The 21,094-nt window shown below is 37.2% G+C and overlaps 1 protein-coding gene across 1 annotated transcript in view; it reads right to left on the bottom strand.

Annotated features, from left to right (window-relative positions):
* Nucleotides 1-18,490: 18,490 nt before the first annotated feature.
* Nucleotides 18,491-21,094, bottom strand: part of GLYR1 (glyoxylate reductase 1) — a 56,587-nt gene continuing 53,983 nt past the window's right edge. Inside the window, exons 7-8 of the mRNA XM_090016119.1 lie at nucleotides 18,841-19,011; nucleotides 18,491-18,777 (exon numbers count right to left, since the gene is read on the bottom strand). Coding sequence (XP_089872245.1) covers nucleotides 18,682-18,777; nucleotides 18,841-19,011 — 267 coding nt within the window. The 3' untranslated portion in view covers nucleotides 18,491-18,681. The remainder of the gene's footprint in view (nucleotides 18,778-18,840; nucleotides 19,012-21,094) is intronic.

Below are 21,094 nucleotides of genomic sequence, written 5' to 3'. Positions count from 1 at the left end.
CATTTTCAGTAGATTTGGGCTTTAGGTTGTTGCCCTGCATAGCCTGACATGGTCTGGACCGATAGGTCCAGACCTGTCAAAACCCTGTCCCACGTTTGTTGATGGGATGCCTCTCTCTCTATCTCCATTTTTGTCTTGGCGCAGCCTATGCCAGCACCCCTTTCGGGTGGCTGGGCTGTTCGGTTAGCCTAACATGGTTTGGACCGGTTATGGTCCATATCTGTTAGAGGCCCCTAATCGAACCAAGTTTCAGTTAAGGGCTTCACGCTCTCGTGTCCAGCATAGTGTTGGTGCCGTTTGGGGTTGCTGCAGCCTGGATGCAGCAATTTTTGGACCACGGCTGGGTGCAGGCCGTATGCCTGCGCCCCTTCGTTGGTGGAAGCCATGTCACGGTTTGGGTCTAGACATTTGGTCCAGACCCTGCTCCAGTTTAGAGCAGCCCGTATGTGGGTCTAGACCAGTCGGTCCAAACCTGGGCCTTTCCCCTTGTTGTTGCAACCGGGTGTGTGGGTGCGCGGGCTTTTCCCCGAACCCGACACATCTCGCCCGGGAGTTTCGGCCCTTACAGCAGGGTCATTGGCACCGCGTGACAGCAAAAGCCCGCTGTCCTCTTTTCAGTTTTGCAGCACTGCCCAAACCGGGCCTGCTGCATGTGTTTATTGCCCCATGGCTCCGTATGGCAAGATGTGGAGCGATTCCGTTTTTGGCAACTTCAATCCAGCAGGGTGGAAGTCCTTTCTTTTGCCGCACTTTTAGCATCATTAGCGGGCCTCCGAGCGATAGCCTATGAGGTTGCAAGTGTATTTAAGTGGGATCCAATATCCCAACGAATACATTACGTGTTTTTGACTAGTTATGCTTTGTGCGACGAGGGTGCATTGTCCAATACGAAATTACGAAAGAAAATATGTTTATGATTGTGAAATCAATGCAAACCCATCAATACGGGTATGTAAATGCATGTATGCGCACGCTTTTATTTAGAATGCATAATATTTACAATTGATGCCCTATCGAATGCCTTTTTATGGAAAAGAGGTTTTTGCGAAACCTATGGCGTAAATCATTAAATGAATGTAGTCACCTAGTCGTGCTTGTTATATTTGATTGCACGAGATCAATATATATATATATATATATATATATATATATATATATATATATGCATTGGAATTAGCATTCTACGCATTTTGAGGTTCGCAAGTATGTATGGCAACTTAACGCTTGTGTATGACACCCTATCGAATGTTTTTAAGTAAAATAAGGGTCTTTGTGAAATCAAGGGACTAATGGCGCTTGTAAGATGAAATAATACAATTTTGGTGTTTCTCTTGTCACACGTTACGGGCACCTTGGCATTTCACAAATTTATTTAAAAGTATCATAAGGTGTTACGTAACGTAAAGTCATGAAAAAGTATGTGCACTGCTACTCACCCTAGCACACAAGTTATTGCACAATGAATGTACTCACATACTCATGTTCGTGATACTTGAATGTACAAATCATGTTGGCTATTGAATGTATTCTCCCTAAGTACATAGGGATTTCTCGAGACTCATGTTTGAGATTACGGTCTTTTGAGACTTGTGCAACTCCTTGGCCTGACATGGTCTGGATTGCATAGGGTCCAGACCTGTCAAAGGCTTGTCCCATATTTTGTTCGGATGGGCGTCAGCCTTCTCGCTTTTTGTTCGGGCCTGCTGCAGCCTTGTGCAGTTGTTGGGTTGCAGTTGGGTGCAGGTAGCAGGTATGCACCCCTATTCTTTTGTCGCGGGTCGAGCCCAGTTGGGTCTGGATGTTGGGTCCAGACCATGCCCCCGCTTGTGCATGCCCTCCATGGTCTAGACCATTCAGTCCATACCTGGATTGGCTGTTGTGGCTGAGCCACGCGCGCGGCCTGGACGCCCAGTTCAGACCCCTGTATGCCGTTGAGTTGGTCCAGCATGGGTCTGAACCGATTCGGTCCAGACCTGGGCCTCTTCTTGTTGTCGTGACCATCATTGATGGTTTTTCTCTGGGCCAAACCCACTTGGTCCAGGGGGTTCGGTCCCAGCAGTATGCGGTTTGCGGGGCAGTACAGCTTGTTGTCCATCTTCTTCTTCAGTTGGATCCCTGCAGCAAATGGGTTGATGTCACCTCGTCGTGGGTGCTGCCGCAGTTCGGTAGCATAGCCCAAACCGGGTCTACATGTGGGGGCTTGGTGCCTTTTACACCTTGTGGCTGGTAAGGTTGTCGGCCTTTTTGGGGGACTGTTCCAACACAGCTGTTGGATATTCCTCGCTTTCGTCGCGCTTTCCACTTCGATAGAGAGCTCCGGACTGCAGCCTATGGGGCTGCATTAGTGCCTACGACTCGGGTCCCAATGGTCGACAATCCCATAGTAGTTGACTTGCCATGATGTGGACGTAGAGCGCGCGCGATTGCCCAATATATATATATACATAGTTAGGTACGCGCGAAGAAGCAGAAATGATCAATACTTGTAGAATAGTTTTCACCCTCGTTTGGGATTATGGCCGTCCTTGCATAGCATGCCAAGCGTTGCAAATGATGTACCTTGCTTCGTAATATCCATATTGCTTGTTCGCGTATCTGGTGCATTATGCTCGCAAGTGATTGCTATCTTCAACACCTTTAAATAAATAAGGTTTTAGCAAGATTGAGTAATTTATGGCATATGACAAAACAGATAAATGAATATGGCACCTTTCTTGTCATGCGAAATTTGGGGCCTTGACACTTCACAAATTATTTAATCGTATTATCATGTGTTATGTAACGTAGTGTAATATAGAAGTTGTGTACGGCCATACACTTTGGCACATTAGCTAGCACATGAAATTAATAGAGTTGAGGCACACGTATGGAAATTATTAGTCCTTTGATTATTTGGAACTCCTTGGCGAGTTATTTCGGGCTGTAGACCCACTTCGCGAGATGAGCTCGCTTAAGTTAAAAATACAAGTTTGTATGCTTTTGCTCGCCTCTTGATTTTGTTATAGAGTTGCCCTACCATGGAAAAATGTTTCTAACTGTCTCATTGTGAGGCATGTCGCTCTGCAATGTTAATTTAGCTTGTTCACGTACTTGTTGTGTAATGCACACGAGCTTCACTTGCTTAGTTCGTATTATTGCATTGAACTCTAAAGCATGCTTGATTACCTCATACGCACTCGTTACTGTTTCACCTTGCTCATAAGTATACAGTCATGATTTTTTCGTGCGAGAACTATCTCATGTTATGCAAATGCCAATACTGGTGATTTGAGACAACTGCTTGAATGATGAAGAATTTATGAATTGTCATGTGCATGAAACTGCATATTCGCTTGTACACTTGTCTCTCTGAAATGAAAACTTATACTGCCTCTGTTACTTATACTTGTGCAAACGTTAGTAAACATATGGTGCTTTGACACTTTGCACGTGGCACATCCTGACACTGTTACTGAGTAGTGCGTACCTTGAGGTGGCACATTGCTTGAGGCATTGGTAAGCGCACCAGGTGCCCTTCAAGAATAAAAAGACTGAAAATATAACACCATAGGGTATAAATGTAAATGACTTGTTGTGGGCTCAGTTGGAGTCCTTGGGCAGTGGCCCTTGTGTTGTGGATGGACTCTTGTGTGATATACCCTGAATATGAAATAAATAATATGGTGTTGTGACTGCTTTCACGAGCAGTGTGCTCTGTTGGCCACGTGAGGCTGAGCACGTGAATGGGCAGGCCAAGTCCTCGTTTTGCGTACCCCGCGGGAACCACGAGGCAAATTCCTCATTGAGAGGTATGACTGAACATGAGCCTAAGAAAGATAAACTTGCTTCGCCCCATTCACAAAATAGTTCACCTTGGGAGAGGGTGGATGGTACAACCTTGAGTGACTTGTCATTACTACGGCACGTGTTTTGACAAGAGCTGTAGCGTCCTTTGGCCTCCAGTCACTTAGAGTCAGGGAGGTTGAGGTTACCTTTTTAGGACCTCACTACTGTAGTAGTATGGATTGCAATTCTTGCCTATGCGAGTGTTTTCTCCCAGATGTGTGTTGCTCGCATGAGGTTGACTCGGTCTGTAGCTTCCCCGGTTATCACACTAGAATTGAATAACAGATGTCGGGTGCATGTCTCATAGAATGTGAGGTTCCTTCGTGTACCCGAAGGAGTAATCAGAAGAACTTAAAGACTAACCAAACAACTGACCTATTGTAGTTACTACATTACTTGTTCTGTAGTCTTTGTTTTAGTTATTGTACTTGTTCAGTTGTTACCTTAGTTGCCTTTCTTGCTCAGTTGTTATCTTAGTTACTTTAATTGTACGACACTTGTTATAGTCTGTTACTGCTTTGAGTACTGGTTTTACAGTTACTTCAGTTACATTACGCGTTCAGTTGTTACCTCAGTTACTGTACTTGTTCTACTGTTATTTTACTTGCTCAGTTGTTACTTTAGTTACGTACCTGTTTCAGCACTTGTTACAATTCACAGTACTTTGGTTTATTATGTTCCTTGATGCATACCTCTATGTAAATGTTTTGAATCGTGCCAATGGACTGTTTGGTTGATTTCTCACCAGCTCGAAAGAGTACTGGCCCATTTTATGGGGATACAGGTGTTTGCCTAGGCGTGCAATGGAGCTCGGTGTGCTGCAGCGGATGCGAACCCACACTTCTGAACCCTTGTTGGATCTTGGCAGTTGTTGGTTTTGTATAAGGGATTTGGTTGTAGATTTTGTAAATATAATAAAAGTTGTTTCTTTCACTGTTGTTTCACTCCTGCGACCCGCCCCGGAGTTCACCGTTTGTTTCTCCTTGTTTTCGTACTTCCGCACTTGCGCTTTTGTTTTCAAAAAAAAAAAGTTTACCCAAAATCCAAAGGATTTTACAAGTCGGGAAATCTGGGGGCGTCGCATACCCGACCAATGGAAAAACTAGATTGTTTTAGAAAATTTTTTAGTCTTTCATACCATGTTCTTGGTGCTTGTTTGAGTCCGTTCAAAGCTCTTTTTAATTTGTAGATATTTTCTAGATATTTCTCATTTTCAAAGCCTGGAGGTTGCTCTACATAAACTTCTTCATTGATATATCCATTTAAGAATGCACTCTTAACATCAATTTGATATAACTTAAAATTCATGTAGGTAGCAAAAGCAAGCATCATTCGAATTGACTCTAATCGAGCCACTGGTGCATAGGTTTCATCAAAATCTATGCCTTCTTGATTATAGCCTTGTGCTACTAGCCTTGTCTTGTTTCAAATGACTTCGCCATTTTTGTCCAGCTTATTTTGAAAGACCCATCTTGTTCCAATTACCCAATGATCATTTGGTCTATCAACTAGATCTCATACATCATTCCTAGTAAATTGGTTAAGTTTTTTAGACATGGTCAAAAGACAAAATTCATCATCATAAGCCTCGTTGATATTCTTTGGTTCTATTTTTGATATGAAATCAATATTTGCAATATATTTTTTCAATTGCCTTCTAGTTTGGACACCACTCTTTATTTCTCCAATAATATGCTCATGTGGATGATTGGAAACTTCTTTCCAAACCGGTGAAAGAGAAATATTTTCTTGAGAAGTGTTCTCTATCAAAGGTTCTCCTTGAAGTATGACTTCTTCTCCTTCGCTTAGAGGTATAATCTGCTCACTATTCTCATCAAATGCAACATGTAAAGATTCTTCAATGCAAGATGTTCTTTTATTAAAAACACGATAAGCTTTACTTCTAGAAGAATATCCAAGAAATATTACTTCATCTGATTTTGAATCAAACTTATCAAGATTATCTTTGGTATTTAACAAGAAATATTTACTACCAAAAATTTTAAAATGTGAGATCTTTGGTATACGATCATAATACAATTTAAAACATGTTTTATGTAAGAATGGTCGAATAAGAACATGGTTTAAAACATAACATGTTGTATTCACTGCTTCAGTCCAAAAATATTTTGGTAAATTTTTATCTTAAAGCATGGTTCTAGCACATTCTTGTAAAGTTCTATTCTTTATTTCAATAACTCCATTTTGTGGAGCCACTCTAGGAAAAGAAAAGTTGTGAGATATACCATGTAAATCACAAAACTTTAGAAAAGTTTCATTTTCAAATTCACCACCATGATCACTACGAATGGTAATAATAGATGTAGATTTTTCATTTGTAATTCTTCTACAAAGTTTAGAAAATTTAGAAAAAGCATCATTTTTGCTTTTTAAAAAAATCACCCAAGTAAAACGAGAATAATCATCTACTATAACAAAAGCATATTTACTATCATTCAAACTTTGAATTCTAGATGGTCCAAATAGATCTAAATGTCAAAATTCAAGATGACGCTTTGTTAAAATTATAGCTTTTGCTTTGAAAGAACTCTTGATTTGTTTACCCATTTGGCAAGCATCACATAAGTGATCCTTCTTATATGGTATTCTAGGTAGGTCTCTAACAAGATCATTCTTGGATAACTTGAAAATTAATTTAAAGTTAACATGTCCAAGTCTCTTATGCTATAACCATTGAATTTCATTTGAAGCGATAAGACATTTTTCATTAAATGTGGGTAACTCATCTAGATAAAATTCATATACATTATTCCTTCTTTTACCTTTAAAAATGATCTTTTTAGAACGAAAATAAAAAATTAAGCATAAATCATGTTAAAAAAAATAAGAAAACCTTTATCACATAATTGACTAATGGATAATAAATTATGCATTAAACCATCTACTAAAAGAACATTTTTTGTCAAAGAAAATTTTGGATTACCAATGTTACCAATATTGATTACTTTTCTCTTGTTATTGTCACCAAAGGTGACGGTTCCTCCATCCTTACTTTGGAGGGTGAAAAATAACTCTGGCCTTTTAGTTATATGTTTGGAATAACCGTTGTCCAAGATCCATTTGCTCCTTATTTTGTGTACCTAAAATAAAATTGGAAGACAAAGCATTTGACCCCTTTTTATTTTTGGGTTCATGAGCGTTAGTCTTAGGAACCCATATCCATTTAGATTTTAGTTTCCTTTGAGAGTAAATATTCTTTCTATAAAAAGATTTAGCATTTCTAGAATAATCATATCTAGGCTTATAAGCTTTATAAGTACCATGATTAGATGTATTTCTATTATGACTAGAAAATTGAGTTCTTTGAACCAATGATTGAGAAATTTGGCTTTGATTCTTTATCACATAATTTGGTCTATTTTGAGTATCAAAGAAACTATATCCCAATCTGGTTTTATTAACCGAGCATCTTTGAGAACCAATAAGTCTTTCTAGATTTTCTTGGTCATTAGTGAACTTAGTCACTATAGAAAGAAGATCATTTGATTTTTCTTTCAAACTTGATATTTCTTCTTGTAAGACATTAGTTCTAATTCCAATTTCTTTTATCTCAGATGCTTGGCAAGAGTTTTCCTTCTTGAGATCTTCTATCTCTTGAAGTAACACTTTGTTTTGAGAGTTAAGAGTTTAATTTTCAGTTTTTAACTCTTTGTTTTTAGAACTTAGACTCTTAAATTTAGCATATTAATCATTAAATGCTTCTAATAAATCATCATACTCAAATTGATTTATCGTGTCTTCTTGTGCTACAAAGCACATGTTGGCAACTTCTTCATTTGATTCTTTGTTGGAGGAGGAATCACTTTCATCTCAACTTGCTTGAAACGCCTTTTTTCTTCTTGAATAGGTCTTTAGTCTTGATTTTGAGAAGAGAACAATCTTTATTTATGTGTCCTGCCTTTTTTGCAATTAAAGCACTTGACTTCATTAGGATTGGAAGAATCAGTTTTCTTTACCTTCCTTTAAAGTCTTCTCTTTTTTATGAATCTTTTGAATTGCCTAGTGATGAGGGCAATATCTTCATCTTCTTCTGAATCTTCAGAGTCAGAAGTGACCTTGAAAGCAAGAGATTTCTTCTTAGGTTCTTCTTCTTGTCTATCATGAAGTTGGACTTCATATGTCATTAAGTTGTCAACCAAATTTTCAAGAAAAAGGGTGTTTAAATCATTTGCTTCCTCTATTGCTATGGTTTTTCTTTCCCATTCAGGAGTTAAACACCTTATGATTTTTCTAACTAAATTCACTTGCGAATATTCTTTTCCAAGGGATTTTAGAGTGTCAGTAATATCAGTCATTCTTGTTACCATGTCCGATATAGACTCATTTTGCTTCATTTTAAACAATTCAAATTTTTGAACTAAAGAAGCAATCTTAGATTCTTTTACCTTTGACGTACCTTCATGAGTAACGAGAAGAGTATGCCAAATTTTATTTGTTGTAGGACATTGAGAGATGTGATTGCACTTTACCTTGTCAATGACACAATATAGCGCATTCATAGCTTTGGCGTTGAGTGAAGCAGTCTTGTTTCATTGGTCCATATGCTGAAATTAGTTGATGGTGCTTAATACTTTTCTGAAACAACTCTTCAAATCTCGAGATCCATAGATTGTAAGAATATTGTCATTCTTACTTTCCAATAACCATAATTCGTTTCGTCAAAGAGAGGAGGACAAACTGAGGAGTATCCTTATTTGTGCTGAGAAGACGATGTTGTTGCCATGCTAGATGATGGTAAAATCACGATATAGCAAACCTTGCTCTGATACCAAATGAAAGTGTTGTGGGATAGAGGCAACGAGCACTAGAGGGGGGGTGAATAGTACTTTTAAATAACGTCTTTGGAATTTTGTAGGATTTTGAAATTCACACAGCAATCACTCAAATAACACAAGATTTTATCCTGGTTCGGTCTTCCTGACCTACATCCAGTCCCCAAGCAAAACCCGCTTGAGATTTTCACTATCAACCTTGTGTAACCACAAAAAACATACAGACCAAATTCGGTCTCACTTTCAGTAACAACCCTACTGAAAGCAAACAACTTTTTTAAACCAAGGAGTCCTTTCCTTTTACAAAAAAATATAAGCAAGCAAACTTACAATCAACCTACGAGCCTTTCTTATAAATGCAGATGAAATGCAATTGGCTTTTGAGGTTGTTGAAATACTCAACTCATGAATTCACCATCTCTCAAAAGAATTTGAGTAAAAAACTGGAGTGAAAATATCAAGTGAGTAAGAAAATGAATACTTAAATGAATAAGAGTGAAAAGCAAAGAATTTGATCTTTGTAATTCAATATAATTCAATGTTTTTGAGTGTAGAATCCACTCTTATTTATAGTTGAAAGATTTCATACGTTGAGGTTATGAAATGGTGTCAAAACAGACACTTTTGAACGGTCAATTAGTTTGAAAAATAAAAAGACACACCTTTAAAAAGTTACAGAAAAATGGCTATATTAGTCGACTGGAACAATAGTTAGTCGACTGAAATCAAATATTAGCAGACTGACAGTTATCGTCAGTCGACTACTGTATTTAACAAAACCGTTTTAAAATCTGGAGTTTGAAACTTAGTCGACTAAGAAAAGTTAGTCGACTGATAAAAATCATTAGTAGACTCAAAAAGCTTTTAGTCGACTCTTGCTAATTTTTTCTGAAAAAAAAAACATTTTGTCTGGTCGACTAAGAAAACCTTCAGTCGACTCCTGCTAAATTTTTAGAAATCAAACATTCTGTCTGATCAACTAAGAGTCGATTAGTCGACTAATCAGAAAGTTGACATTTTTTCTTTGAAAAATTGGCGCGAAAAAGTTGGTCGACTGGTGAGTCTGTTGGTCGACTAATAAACATGAAAAATTAAGTAAAGAGTTTTCTAAAATGATTTTCATGAAGGGTTCTTTTAGAAAAGTTTTTATAAAGACTTTTTAGATAAAATGCAATTGAAATATGCACTCTAAGTAAGGCTCTTACAAGAATCTAAGGCATTTAATGAAATTTACATTTGCACATTTGTCTTCAAAAATTCTTCATTGAATTCTTCAATTCTTGTTATCTTCTTCATTGTCTTAGCTGAAATGCAGTTGATTCACTTGTTCATCATCAAAACCTTGTACTTGAAGTGTCGTGTACAGCTTCATTGTCGTAACACGAACTAGGCAACAAAATGGGTACTCAATTCTTAATTTGCCGTTCCCTAGCAACGGCGCCAAAAATTTAGTATAAGTTTTTGAAATAGATTTTTTTAAAACAATATTTTCAATAAAAACAGTGTGAAAGCTAGACACCAAATAATAAAAATTGGTTCACACTGGTGGTGAAGTCTGGGTCGAACTCAAGGAACGGGATAAGTGCTTTTGTACCCCACAAAAACTACTTTTGTTGCCTTGAAAATGAAAATTAATTAATTAACTAAGTGAATAAAAGAGTGTTGCCCTCTGCAGAGGGCTTACAAAAAATAATTAAATGGTATTATTACAGACCGAATGAATTAAATAAATAAAATCCTAAACTAAAAATAAAAGAAAATGTCTTCAGTGCTTGGAGCTTTTAGTCCCTTCCTTCATTATTGGTTTTCATTAGATATGCTCTTTGAGGGTTCTGAAGGGCTTGAGGGCCTTTCTAAGGGGACTTCAGAGGGCTCTTCGAGGGCTTATCGCACAAGCAAACTCTTTCCTACAAAAATTAAAAAGACAAAACAGGCAGAACCATAAAAGGAAACACTACTATAATCTAATAATTTAATCAAGAAAAATCAAGAAACTACTCTAACAACCCATAACCAACTTGTAACAAATAACTACATGTAACACACTAATGCACTAAATGACAAAATAACAAATTTAACGACCCAACTAAATAAATAACCAACTATGGAATACTATGAACCAAATTAACAACTTTGAAACTAACTAACAAACCATGTGACATCTAATCAACTACAATCTAAATACTAATTGGACAAGATCACTATGATATAACTAAACTAATTTATTGAATGACTAATAAATAAACAGCAACGTGAATTAAGCTATGAATAATAAAGCATGACATGCAAAAAAAAAAAAACTAAATCTAACAACTAAAAAAATGAATCAACGACCCCAAAAAAAATAAATAAATTATGATTGTGGCTAACTACAAAAAGCAGCAACTATCTAGTTTATTGCAGCCGTGATCATCCACATTAGTCACGTTGGAGTACGTGGCTTATGTTAATAATACGATCTGTACATAACCCGATCAAAAAAGTGTGGTATGATCAAGCATGAATACGGTAGCCGATTGCATGTCGTTGTGAAAAATCACACGGCCCACGTGGTCTCTTCCAGCAATGATAACGCTCTTGCACGCTGGTGTGAACGAACGACAAGGAATAGTTTATCAGAATCAGAACACTGTTTGACCTGGTGCAAAACACGTTATGTCGATCTGAGTTCCACACGAAAACTCGTGTTAAGCGAAGATCTACTCGATTTTCTGCATATGACCTGATCACGCTATGCAGATTAATGCGTGATTTGCCTGGGTGCTGAGTTCTAGCACACAAAAATCCTTATGGTAACTAAAACACGTTGTACTCTGTTCGGGCAAAAGCTACACGCTCTGCGTGATTATGTAAATCATGTGGGTCGTTTGTGGCCCACCGAAAAATTATAATTTCTGAAGATGCTGCAGTAAAAATATAATTTTTTTTCTGTTAATAAAACTAGCCTATATGCTGTCTAACCTATATGCAATTATCATGAAAAAAAAAACTAATCTAGATGCAAACTGAAATTAACTTATGCTATATGCAATGCTCCACACAAGTTTATGTGTTCGATAACAAATAACTAAACATCTAAAACATGCATAAAAATAAAGAATCGAGGGAGAAGAGACTCGCCAAATGGCTCACCTCCGATGAACGGGTTGAGAAAAAAAAGTTGGCTTCTCCATTGCAATCGAACAAACTCCACTCTCTCTGACGATGGGAGCAAGAAGAATCGGTGACGATGAGGTTTAAAGGGAAGAGTGAATAAGAAAAAGAAAAAGGAAGAATAGGGTAGGCAACTGGTTGAGAAGAGAAAAAGAGGTAGAGAGGAGAGAGAGAGAGAGGGGTGGGGCAGATTCCAAGAGAGAAAAACGTTTTCCTATGGCTCAAAAATTCCTTTTTATATTTGCTAATTAGGTTTTTAGCAAATCTTTCAAAAAGAGTCTAAAAAGTTTTCAATATTTCAAAAGACCTCTCTTTCTAAAATTTTTTTTAAAAACTTAATTATTTTCTCTGAAATACTCCAAAGAGGCTCAATTTGCTCAAATTACAATTTGATGAAAATTGATAAAACTCTTCGCAAAGTAGTAGTTTTAAGCATTTATTGCACATGATCATGCATGAAAATGTATGAAATTATGCATAAAAATTATACATGATCACCTAACTAAGGTTTTCTTCGATTTTCATATTTTTTCCTACATGAGGATTCGTGCCCAGCAGATCGAGAATATTTTCACGCATATTAGTGCTCTAAGGTATGTTTTGTGCATTATTTTTCAATTTTAGTTACTGATTTTTCGTTATTTAAGTAAATTACTAGCTGATTTTCATTAGTTTTATTGCTTTGTTTTGTGTGCTCGATTCTCAACATTGGGATTTATGCCCAGCTACTATAGACACCTCTATAAGCCATGATAGCAGCTTGCACAAAATTTCTATCGAGACAAAAATTCTATGTTGATTTGCATATGCCATATCTCCCAACCAGGAGCTCACTGTTTTGGAGAACCCAATTTTTCTTTAAGGCTGGTCAAAATAAAAATACAGGATAACATGTAGTTTTCAATAATACACATCAAGAACTTTATGTTTTTCATTAAAAATATCAAGAACATGCATCCAACGGTTTTGATTCATCAAACACACATCATATTCATGCATATAAACATCTAAGTATGTTGTAAATACAGAAATATCATATATGTCATGAATCAAACTCAAGATCCAATGCTTTTACATATGAAAACATGTTTTTCTCAAAAAATTATTTTTAAAAAAGATTTTGAGTTTATGAAAACCTCCAACGAGATTTTTAATCCATCAAAACCATATTTAATCGAGGCATAAACATTTTTAGCATGTTAAACACAAAAAAATATCAGATTCAAATTTGAGATAATCCAAAATCTTAAACCGCATATCTACATAGTATCGTTTTGCATAGTTTCATAAAAATCGATGCAAAACCCATACATAGATTCAATCCATGGTTCTAAACTATGATCTTGAATCAATATCTTGATTCACATAAATCAATCCTAGATCTAAACCTATTTGTATAGATTTCTCATACATTTTTTTGTAAAAATCCAAGTTCTATGGCTTCTCACGTTCAAAACAACTCTCTATACCATACACGATCAAACGAAGGCTACAAATCCATAAAACATTCAATCTGAGTCCAAACTCAGATCTAGAACTAAGGTTGAATCCCAAAATATAATAGTATACAACTAAGGTACTCACCTATCTTAGATCAAACATCAAGTTCTCCTATGTATGCATATCTAAAACCAACTTCTTCTTCCCAATGAGAGGGCCGTGTGGGATGAAGAAGAATAGGGAGATATAGAAGGAATGCGAGAACAAAGAGAAAGAATTAGAGAGAGGTAGAGAGAAAGCTCAAGGGGGGGGGGGGGGGGGGGGGCAGGTGGGGTGAGTGGAGGGAAAGGCCTCTTTTAATAGTGCCATATGGGATTTCCTAATCCCATATGTAAACTCTTCTACCTCCTTTTCTACAACAACAACTACGCCTTCATCCCAAAACAATTGGGGTCGGCAATATGAACCAACAAAGAAAATCATTCTGGATCTTCTACCTCCTTTCCTAATTCAATTAAAATCTAATTTTGTGTATTTGGTGTGAATCTAAGGATCCTAGCACAATTAGAATTCATACATAATTAGGAAACTATGAGACACCTAGTCTTATTTAAGAAATAGGAAACTATTGGCTTAGTTTGACTTTAGAACAATTTAGAAAGTTTTGGGAACCTAATTTAATCCTTCCCAAACTTGTTTCTAACCTCAAGAAGGCCCACATAGAGGGCATCTCACTCTATGAACTCAATCCCCATAATTAAATCACTACTTAATTAATTCAATTTAGTTTCAATTTACATTCAAATTGAAATTCGATCCAAATTAAATTCACATCGAAATTCAAACTCAATTAAATCTCAAATCCAAATTCGCATTCAATTCAAATCCAAATTAAATTGCAACTTAAATTCAAATTCAAATTAAATTGACCTTGTAATTCAAATTCAATATCAAATTCAAATTCAAATTCAAATTCAAATTCAAATTCAAATTCAAATTGGCATTCAAATTTAATTTTAATTCAACCTGAATTGAGACATAAAAATTCATCTTTATTTATTTAATAATTATTAAAATTGTGCATGTATTATAAAACCAGGAACTCTCAATCTTCATTTTGGAGTAGTGGCTTGCAAGTATTCATACCTCATATGTAAATCCTATAAAAAAGTGATGTTGCAGGAGCCACCAAGACTCGAGAAAAAATGAAACAAACAAGAATATGAATGTTGTGACTTTCATTGCTTATAAAAATGCATCAAATAAATGAAATAAAGATCAAAACGAATTGAATATCACCTCCAGCTTAGGTATCCCTTTCTATAATTGATGAGTGTGGGAGAGCACGACCAACACTTCAATTAGATGTGGCCTCCAAAAAGGGCGTGAGATAGGAAAGGGCATGAGATAGGAAATCTAGGTCTTAGACTATGCTGGATCATGATAAACTCAACTACGCTATGTGGGCGAGGTTTAGTCAGCTACGCTAGGTCATGCAAAGATTCCAGTAGAGTAACGCTAGAACTAGGAGACAAAAGACCAGACATTGAAATAAGTGTCTCCCAATTTATAGTTTTTCTTATAGATCCTAGTATATTTCCTGTGTATCCAGGATCCACCACTCTAAACCCAGTCCAGATTGCAATGGATGGCTTCTATGGAGAAGTTTCTTAAGAAATAGTTGAGATTTATCCAAGGCATGTGGCCTAAGATAAAGGGATTTATTTTTGTAAAAGGGATTTGGGCTTAGAATATTCCGTTTGGAGTTTGGAAGAAGGGTAGGATGGATAAGGGCAATGACATGATTTCTAAAACCGACGAGAACTGCTAACGATAATTGTTGTTGATGACAATTTGATTTGTCATCACCGACACGTGCTGACGACAATTTATGGGAAGTGACTTACTCTTGATGACATCTGAATATGTCATTGTAAATGATGATGTCACTTCCAAAAAGGGTTAGTTTCTGATGACAATTCAAGGATATTGACGACAATTGAAGGAAATACTGATAGCAAACAATGTGTAGTTAGCACCCGACAACTTATTGTGGTCATAACTTTTGATCTCAATGTCAAATTGACCTAATTTTTTGTTCTTTGAAATGCTGAAAATATCCTCTTTAACTCTCCTTTTGGATGGAAAACTTAAAAAGGTCGTTTATAAGGTCAAAAATCATGTTAAAAAATGAGGATTTTATCTCGGTCAAAATTGATGATGTGTATTCGGGGTTTATACTACATAATTGCTACGGGCTTCATTTAATCTCCTAAAAGGGAGTGTCGCAAATTTCAGCACAGTACTTTTACATACTAACAGGGAATGTCATTAATGTGTGCCAAGCACAATACTTTCACGTCCTAAAAGTGACTGTCACTAGTCTTAAGGGGGACTGTCGCTATTCCTTAAAGAGAGTCTCTAACTCTGCACATAATTCTTTCAAGTCCTAACACGGAGTTTCGCTATTCAGAAACAAGTGGTAGTAACTAGGATGTTGTAAAGAGGAGAGTCGTTTTGATGTATAGGCTATTCTTAGTTCCGCTGGTGAAATGCGAGCTTTGGTAAAACTTTAAAGACTGGAGAGATTCGCTGGATCGGTGACAACAAATGTCGCTTGTACGTTTTAGTGGAAGGATAAAATCATCAGAAATAACCATAAATTCAGTGAAAAATGTGTGGATGGGTATGCAAAGAATTTTGCAATGTCGTCTGGTTAGGCTATGAAATATTCTCAGGGGTAGTAGTCATTTTTAGTAAAAGATTCAGGGAGATCGATGCCAAACTTTTTAGGTACTCTTCATCATTTTGAGAGTCTCAGGACTCTCAATTAGCAAGGAAAAGTCTTAATTCATCCCTTTCAATGTTCCTCTGATCAAAATTGTTTCCATTCATCGTATGTTTGGATGGAGGAATGATATGCTTTCTTTAAAATATTTAGATATGCCACTCTGGTAAGCTTACTTCAAATTTATGTGCTTCTCTTGTGTACCAATTTACCAGTGCATTGGGGGGCTTGGTATGGTTGCCTTCTCTCAATGGCAAGAAGCTCAATGCTTTATCAAATCAATATATATTAAGCTCATATCCGAATTATCAGATGATATGATTCAAGTTTCCCCAAAAAAATCAATAAATAATAAGGCACTTAATTTGCAACTTTTTGTGAAATGACCCGAACCAGCATAATTCCCTGCATTTGTTGGCATGGCGTTAGTGGTTTAGGAAGGAGGCTTCGATATTAAAAGGATTGAGAAATTTAATGCAGCTCTCATCTCTCAAAGTTGGCTTGGGTAGTGGAGTCCAAACATGATAACCCTTGGGCTTGACTAGTGATTGTGAAGAGGGATCTATGTGGTATGGTTGGGATCATTTTGGATTACTCTAGGGTTGGAAATGTGTCTTGAGCAGTATGTCGGTATTAGAAAAGCATGCTCATTGGAGTAGGTGATGGCACAAAGACAGATTTTTGATATCATCAATGGGTTGGTAAGTGTACTTTGGCTAAACTGTTTAAGCACTTGCTATCTAAGGAAGGCTTCATAGCATTCATAGCCTCAAGGTAGCAGATGTGATAGATAGCACAGTTAAGCATAAGCGTACTCTTTCTTAAGGAGCTCATTTATCATAGACCTCCCTCTTCTTCCTACCCTAGTTGAAGAAGTTGATAGAAATGTCAATGGTGAGGATATTTTAAAGTGCAAGTACTATATTTTTAGCAGCAGAGGCATGGGAAGTGTGTTGAGAACACAGTCCACTGTTTAAATTTTATAAATACATCTGGTTTGCGAATCATTGTCCAAGAGCAACTGTATCTCTCTGGTTGGCAATAAGTGAGGTTACAAAAGATCGATAGAGAAAGAAGGCCCCTAATATGCCACTTGGGGATGCACTAAGCTGGTGGGGAATGACATGGATTCAAAGAGAAAATGGTCACCAAGCAAGGTTAGTTGCCTTGCACGTCATGATACAGAAGCTATGTTAGATTAGTTATTATTTCAAGATAAAATCCTTGGCGCACAACAGATTTGTTCTGGGTTTTGAATGAGGTTCTATTTCATGTCTTGAATGTTGACAAAAGGGTACAAAATGAGAAATTCTTCAATTGGTTTTATGTAGATAGATTACTAAAGGTTAATGTTTTTGGCATGTGTTGAAACGATTGGCGACTAGGTTTCACTACTCGGAATCATACTCGGACAGATCTATGTATTGGATGCCTGGTAAGATCTAAGTTGATGGTATATACTGAATGGGATATGTGGAAGGAAATTTTATCTTTAGTGCCAACATGCTCCAAAGTTATTCTCGAGTCGTCTAGACGTGCATCTATGTTTATAAGACTAACAACTATGTTGTTTGTTGCCTTGCACAGTTGGGAACCATTCAGCAGGATCGAGACTAGAAAGATGAGCCTGCTGATTGGTTTCCTAATCCAAATGATGATGATCTCTGACAAGTAACTTGTAACTGATCGGGGTCTGCCTAACAGCAGCTTGCCAATCCAAAAAAAATAGAAATTACATTTGCAAAGAGGGTTTGTTTCTTGCCCTTTTTTACGAAAGAGGTTATCTTTCATAGGAAATAGGCCACTTTCCTACAAAGGGTGAAACAAACATGTCTGTGGGGGAATATATGGTGAGACCTACATAATAAATGCTAAAATGAAGCTTTCCGTCAAAATTTGTTTATACCTTTGGAAGCACTTTCCCTCCAAAGTGGGCCTTTCAAAGGAAAGAGGCTACCCTTGAGTGGGAGTGTACCAAAAGGCCCCTAACTATTAAGGCATGTGACCATTTCCTTTCCCTTGGCTCGAAAACCAATTAGGCCAACCACCTGAAAACACCAATGGTTTACAGAAGTGGTTTGTCCAGCCGGCTTCCAATCTGGAAGTATTCAATAAACCTGTTGAAGTCTTGGTAAACTCCAATCCACGAGAACACCAAGCTCACAAAGCTAGAACTACAAAGAGGGGCGTAGGCCCTTTATTTTGAAGAGCACCACTTTGGTTACAGCTAGATAGCCATCTCCAACGACCGATAAATTGCACCCTACAAAACATACAAGCTAAATGGGAAGATCGTACATTTGATCCTCATCTGCTTGTCGCATGTGTAATCTCATCAATGTTCACTCAGCCACGTCCAAACCTGGAAAAGTTTCCTAATACATTTTTAGTGAATTCATCTCATTAAAATGGACGCCTCATCCGAATGGTGCATCTCTTCATATAGCAACTTATTCATAGCAAACAACTGGATGGCCTCTAATGCATCTGCTGTATTTAACTTTGCAAGTGCTGAATTATATTTTTAATGTGACGATAAAAAGAATTATGATAAAAGGCTCTAATGTTTGAGGGCCAACAAAATAGAAGCCCATGCGCACTTACGAGCAGAAGCAGAATTGACTTAGAAAGCACCATGTTTTAATGCATTTACTTCATGCAAAAGCAGATTACATAAATAGCTCACATTTGACTTGCACCATCTGGGATCTTAACCACCTCATATACAGCTGAGAAGTCGTTGTCACCCAGTCCCATGCTTCTTGCCTTTTTAAAAGCCTGCAAAAGATGATGTCAAAGATGCATGCAGAGAGAGAGAGAGAGAGAGAGAGAGAGAGAGACCTCATTGGATGCTGCAGCTACAGGCATTGAAACTGCATTCTCATCCCCAAGAGCAAGAGCCAACCTCATATCCTTTTGCTGATGTTTAAGAGGGAAAGCTGGAGGAAAACTTTTATGGATCATTGCAGGTCCCTTTTGTTTGAACATGGGATTAGCTATGGCGCCCAAGTCCTGAAAAATCATGGAGTGAAGTATCTATTTAGGGACATCAATTTTATGGGTTTGTGTTGGATATCATAAAACCTAAGACCGTTCAATTGGATTTGGAAATTCCCTGCCATATACCCTCAAATAAGCAGTCAGACTTGGCATAGGATTTTGATTCCAATGAAGATCCTATTGCATTATCATCATGTACAATTATCATTAGATGCAATCTCATATACCAAATTCTGGAGACATTATATATATATATATATCAAGAGAGAGAGAGAGAGGTAGTGTCTTTTACTAGATTGTATGTACAAACGACGGAAAGAAATATCTATGATACGTCGGACGAAGCATCGCGTGCAATCAAACGGCGACGCTTCGTCGTTTTTTTTTTGTGCCGCTAAATCTCCGGGCAGAAAAATGAGAATTAGTGGCGGTTCAAAACAGCGCTAATTCTCAATTTTTCAAAAAAAAAAAAGAATGCACGGCGTTCAACCAAGTTTGAAGGAAAACCCGTTCAAACATGCAGGTTTTCCTGTATATGTGTGTGTTTGTGTGTTTTCTAACATGTTTTGTTTGTTAGGAGACAAAACGGATCAAATTTTTTCAACATGAAAATATGATCTTTTGATCCTTGAAAATTTGGCACATTGCAGGCCGTTGATTTTTGACGTGCTTGGAAAACCTGCTTAAATGTTGCAAATTCAATATCTAAAACCTATTTTGTACTAAACAAACTACGTAGATTACATCTAAAAGGTTAGATCCACGAAAAAATTGCAAAACAGTTGACAAATTTAGTGTTTTCTACTATATTGCATTTTCAGATAGCTTTTCAAAAATCTGACTTGGTAGATGTGTTCAGCATGGTTGATTTGCTAGGAGACGACACTTCAATCATTTTTTTGGGTAAGAAAAATAACTTTTTAAGCTTTTTATATTTATGAAAGTTTTAGATCATCATTTTTTAAATCTTATAAAAACCTTTCTGCATGTCAGAATCGGAGGATCCAAGAATTGATTCATATAAATTCAAGTACGAAAATCACATTTGTACAGTCAGATTTAAGGAAACCATGGGAAAAAACCTTCAAAAGCCCAATAGGCTGGTGGTAGGCCAAAAAAGTGATAGGCAGCTAATATATATATATATATATATAACTTGAATCGTGTTTTTTGATGAAAAACTTGAATTTTTCAGCTTGAATATTTATAAAAAATTGTAGACCATCAATTTTTTTTTATAGGCAAGCTGGGGTTAGGCAGACCCCCACAAGTTATACAATCATACCATTGGGATTTGAACTTGCAACGTCCCAACATGGTGGCGTGCACTCACTGCTCCTGCCAGACAACCGGAGCCCCCCCTCGGTGTAAAACCTTATAAAAATCCACATTTTGGAATCAGGAGGCCCAAGATTCCATTCCTATAAAATCAAACATGTAAAACACATCTATATAGTCAGATTTGAGAAAAACATGAAAAAACCCTTCAGAAGCTCAGTAGGCTGGTGGTAGGCGCAGATCGGAGTAGGCAGATGTGTTCTACATGCTTAAAGAGAGAGAGAAAGGGGGGGTGGGCAGCTGACGCTAAAGGCTGCATTTTTTCACAAGAAAATACCCAGCGATCTTTTCTTGTGAAAAATAAAGTCTCTCCGCCCACGACTTCCTTCCCTTTGCATAGCTCAGGTGACTCCGTTCCTTTTTATCCCAAAATGAATTCGCTCGACCACAATGCGAAGGAGCCTTGACCTAAATTAACTCCCCACTTCGAATTCAGGTTGAGCTGTCTTGCTTGCTCTTTGAAAACTTTCACTCAGTATTGTACTTTGAGGAGAAGAGTTGGTGTCCTACCAGCACACTCCCCTCGCAAGTGCCTTGATAACAAACCCAACGCTCAAAAAAGATCTCCTACACACACGGGAGCTTCCTTGGATCGTTCTGCGCTTTCATAGGGGTTCACTGCCGTAAAACGAACGTTTCCCCTTCTACATAGTCTCGGGGCTTTTCCATATATCGATATCGCCCTCTGTGGAATCGACGTTTTGAAGGCTCCACTTGACAACTGCTGTCATCCTTGCTTCAGTTGCTGGTTCCTTTG

Source organism: Nuphar pumila, chromosome 8 (genome assembly GCF_984573655.1).
Source record: "Nuphar pumila chromosome 8, dmNupPumi1.hap1.1, whole genome shotgun sequence".
NCBI lineage: Eukaryota > Viridiplantae > Streptophyta > Magnoliopsida > Nymphaeales > Nymphaeaceae > Nuphar > Nuphar pumila.
The sequence above is the reverse complement of the archived record's forward strand: the minus strand, read 5'-3'. Positions and strand labels throughout refer to the sequence as shown.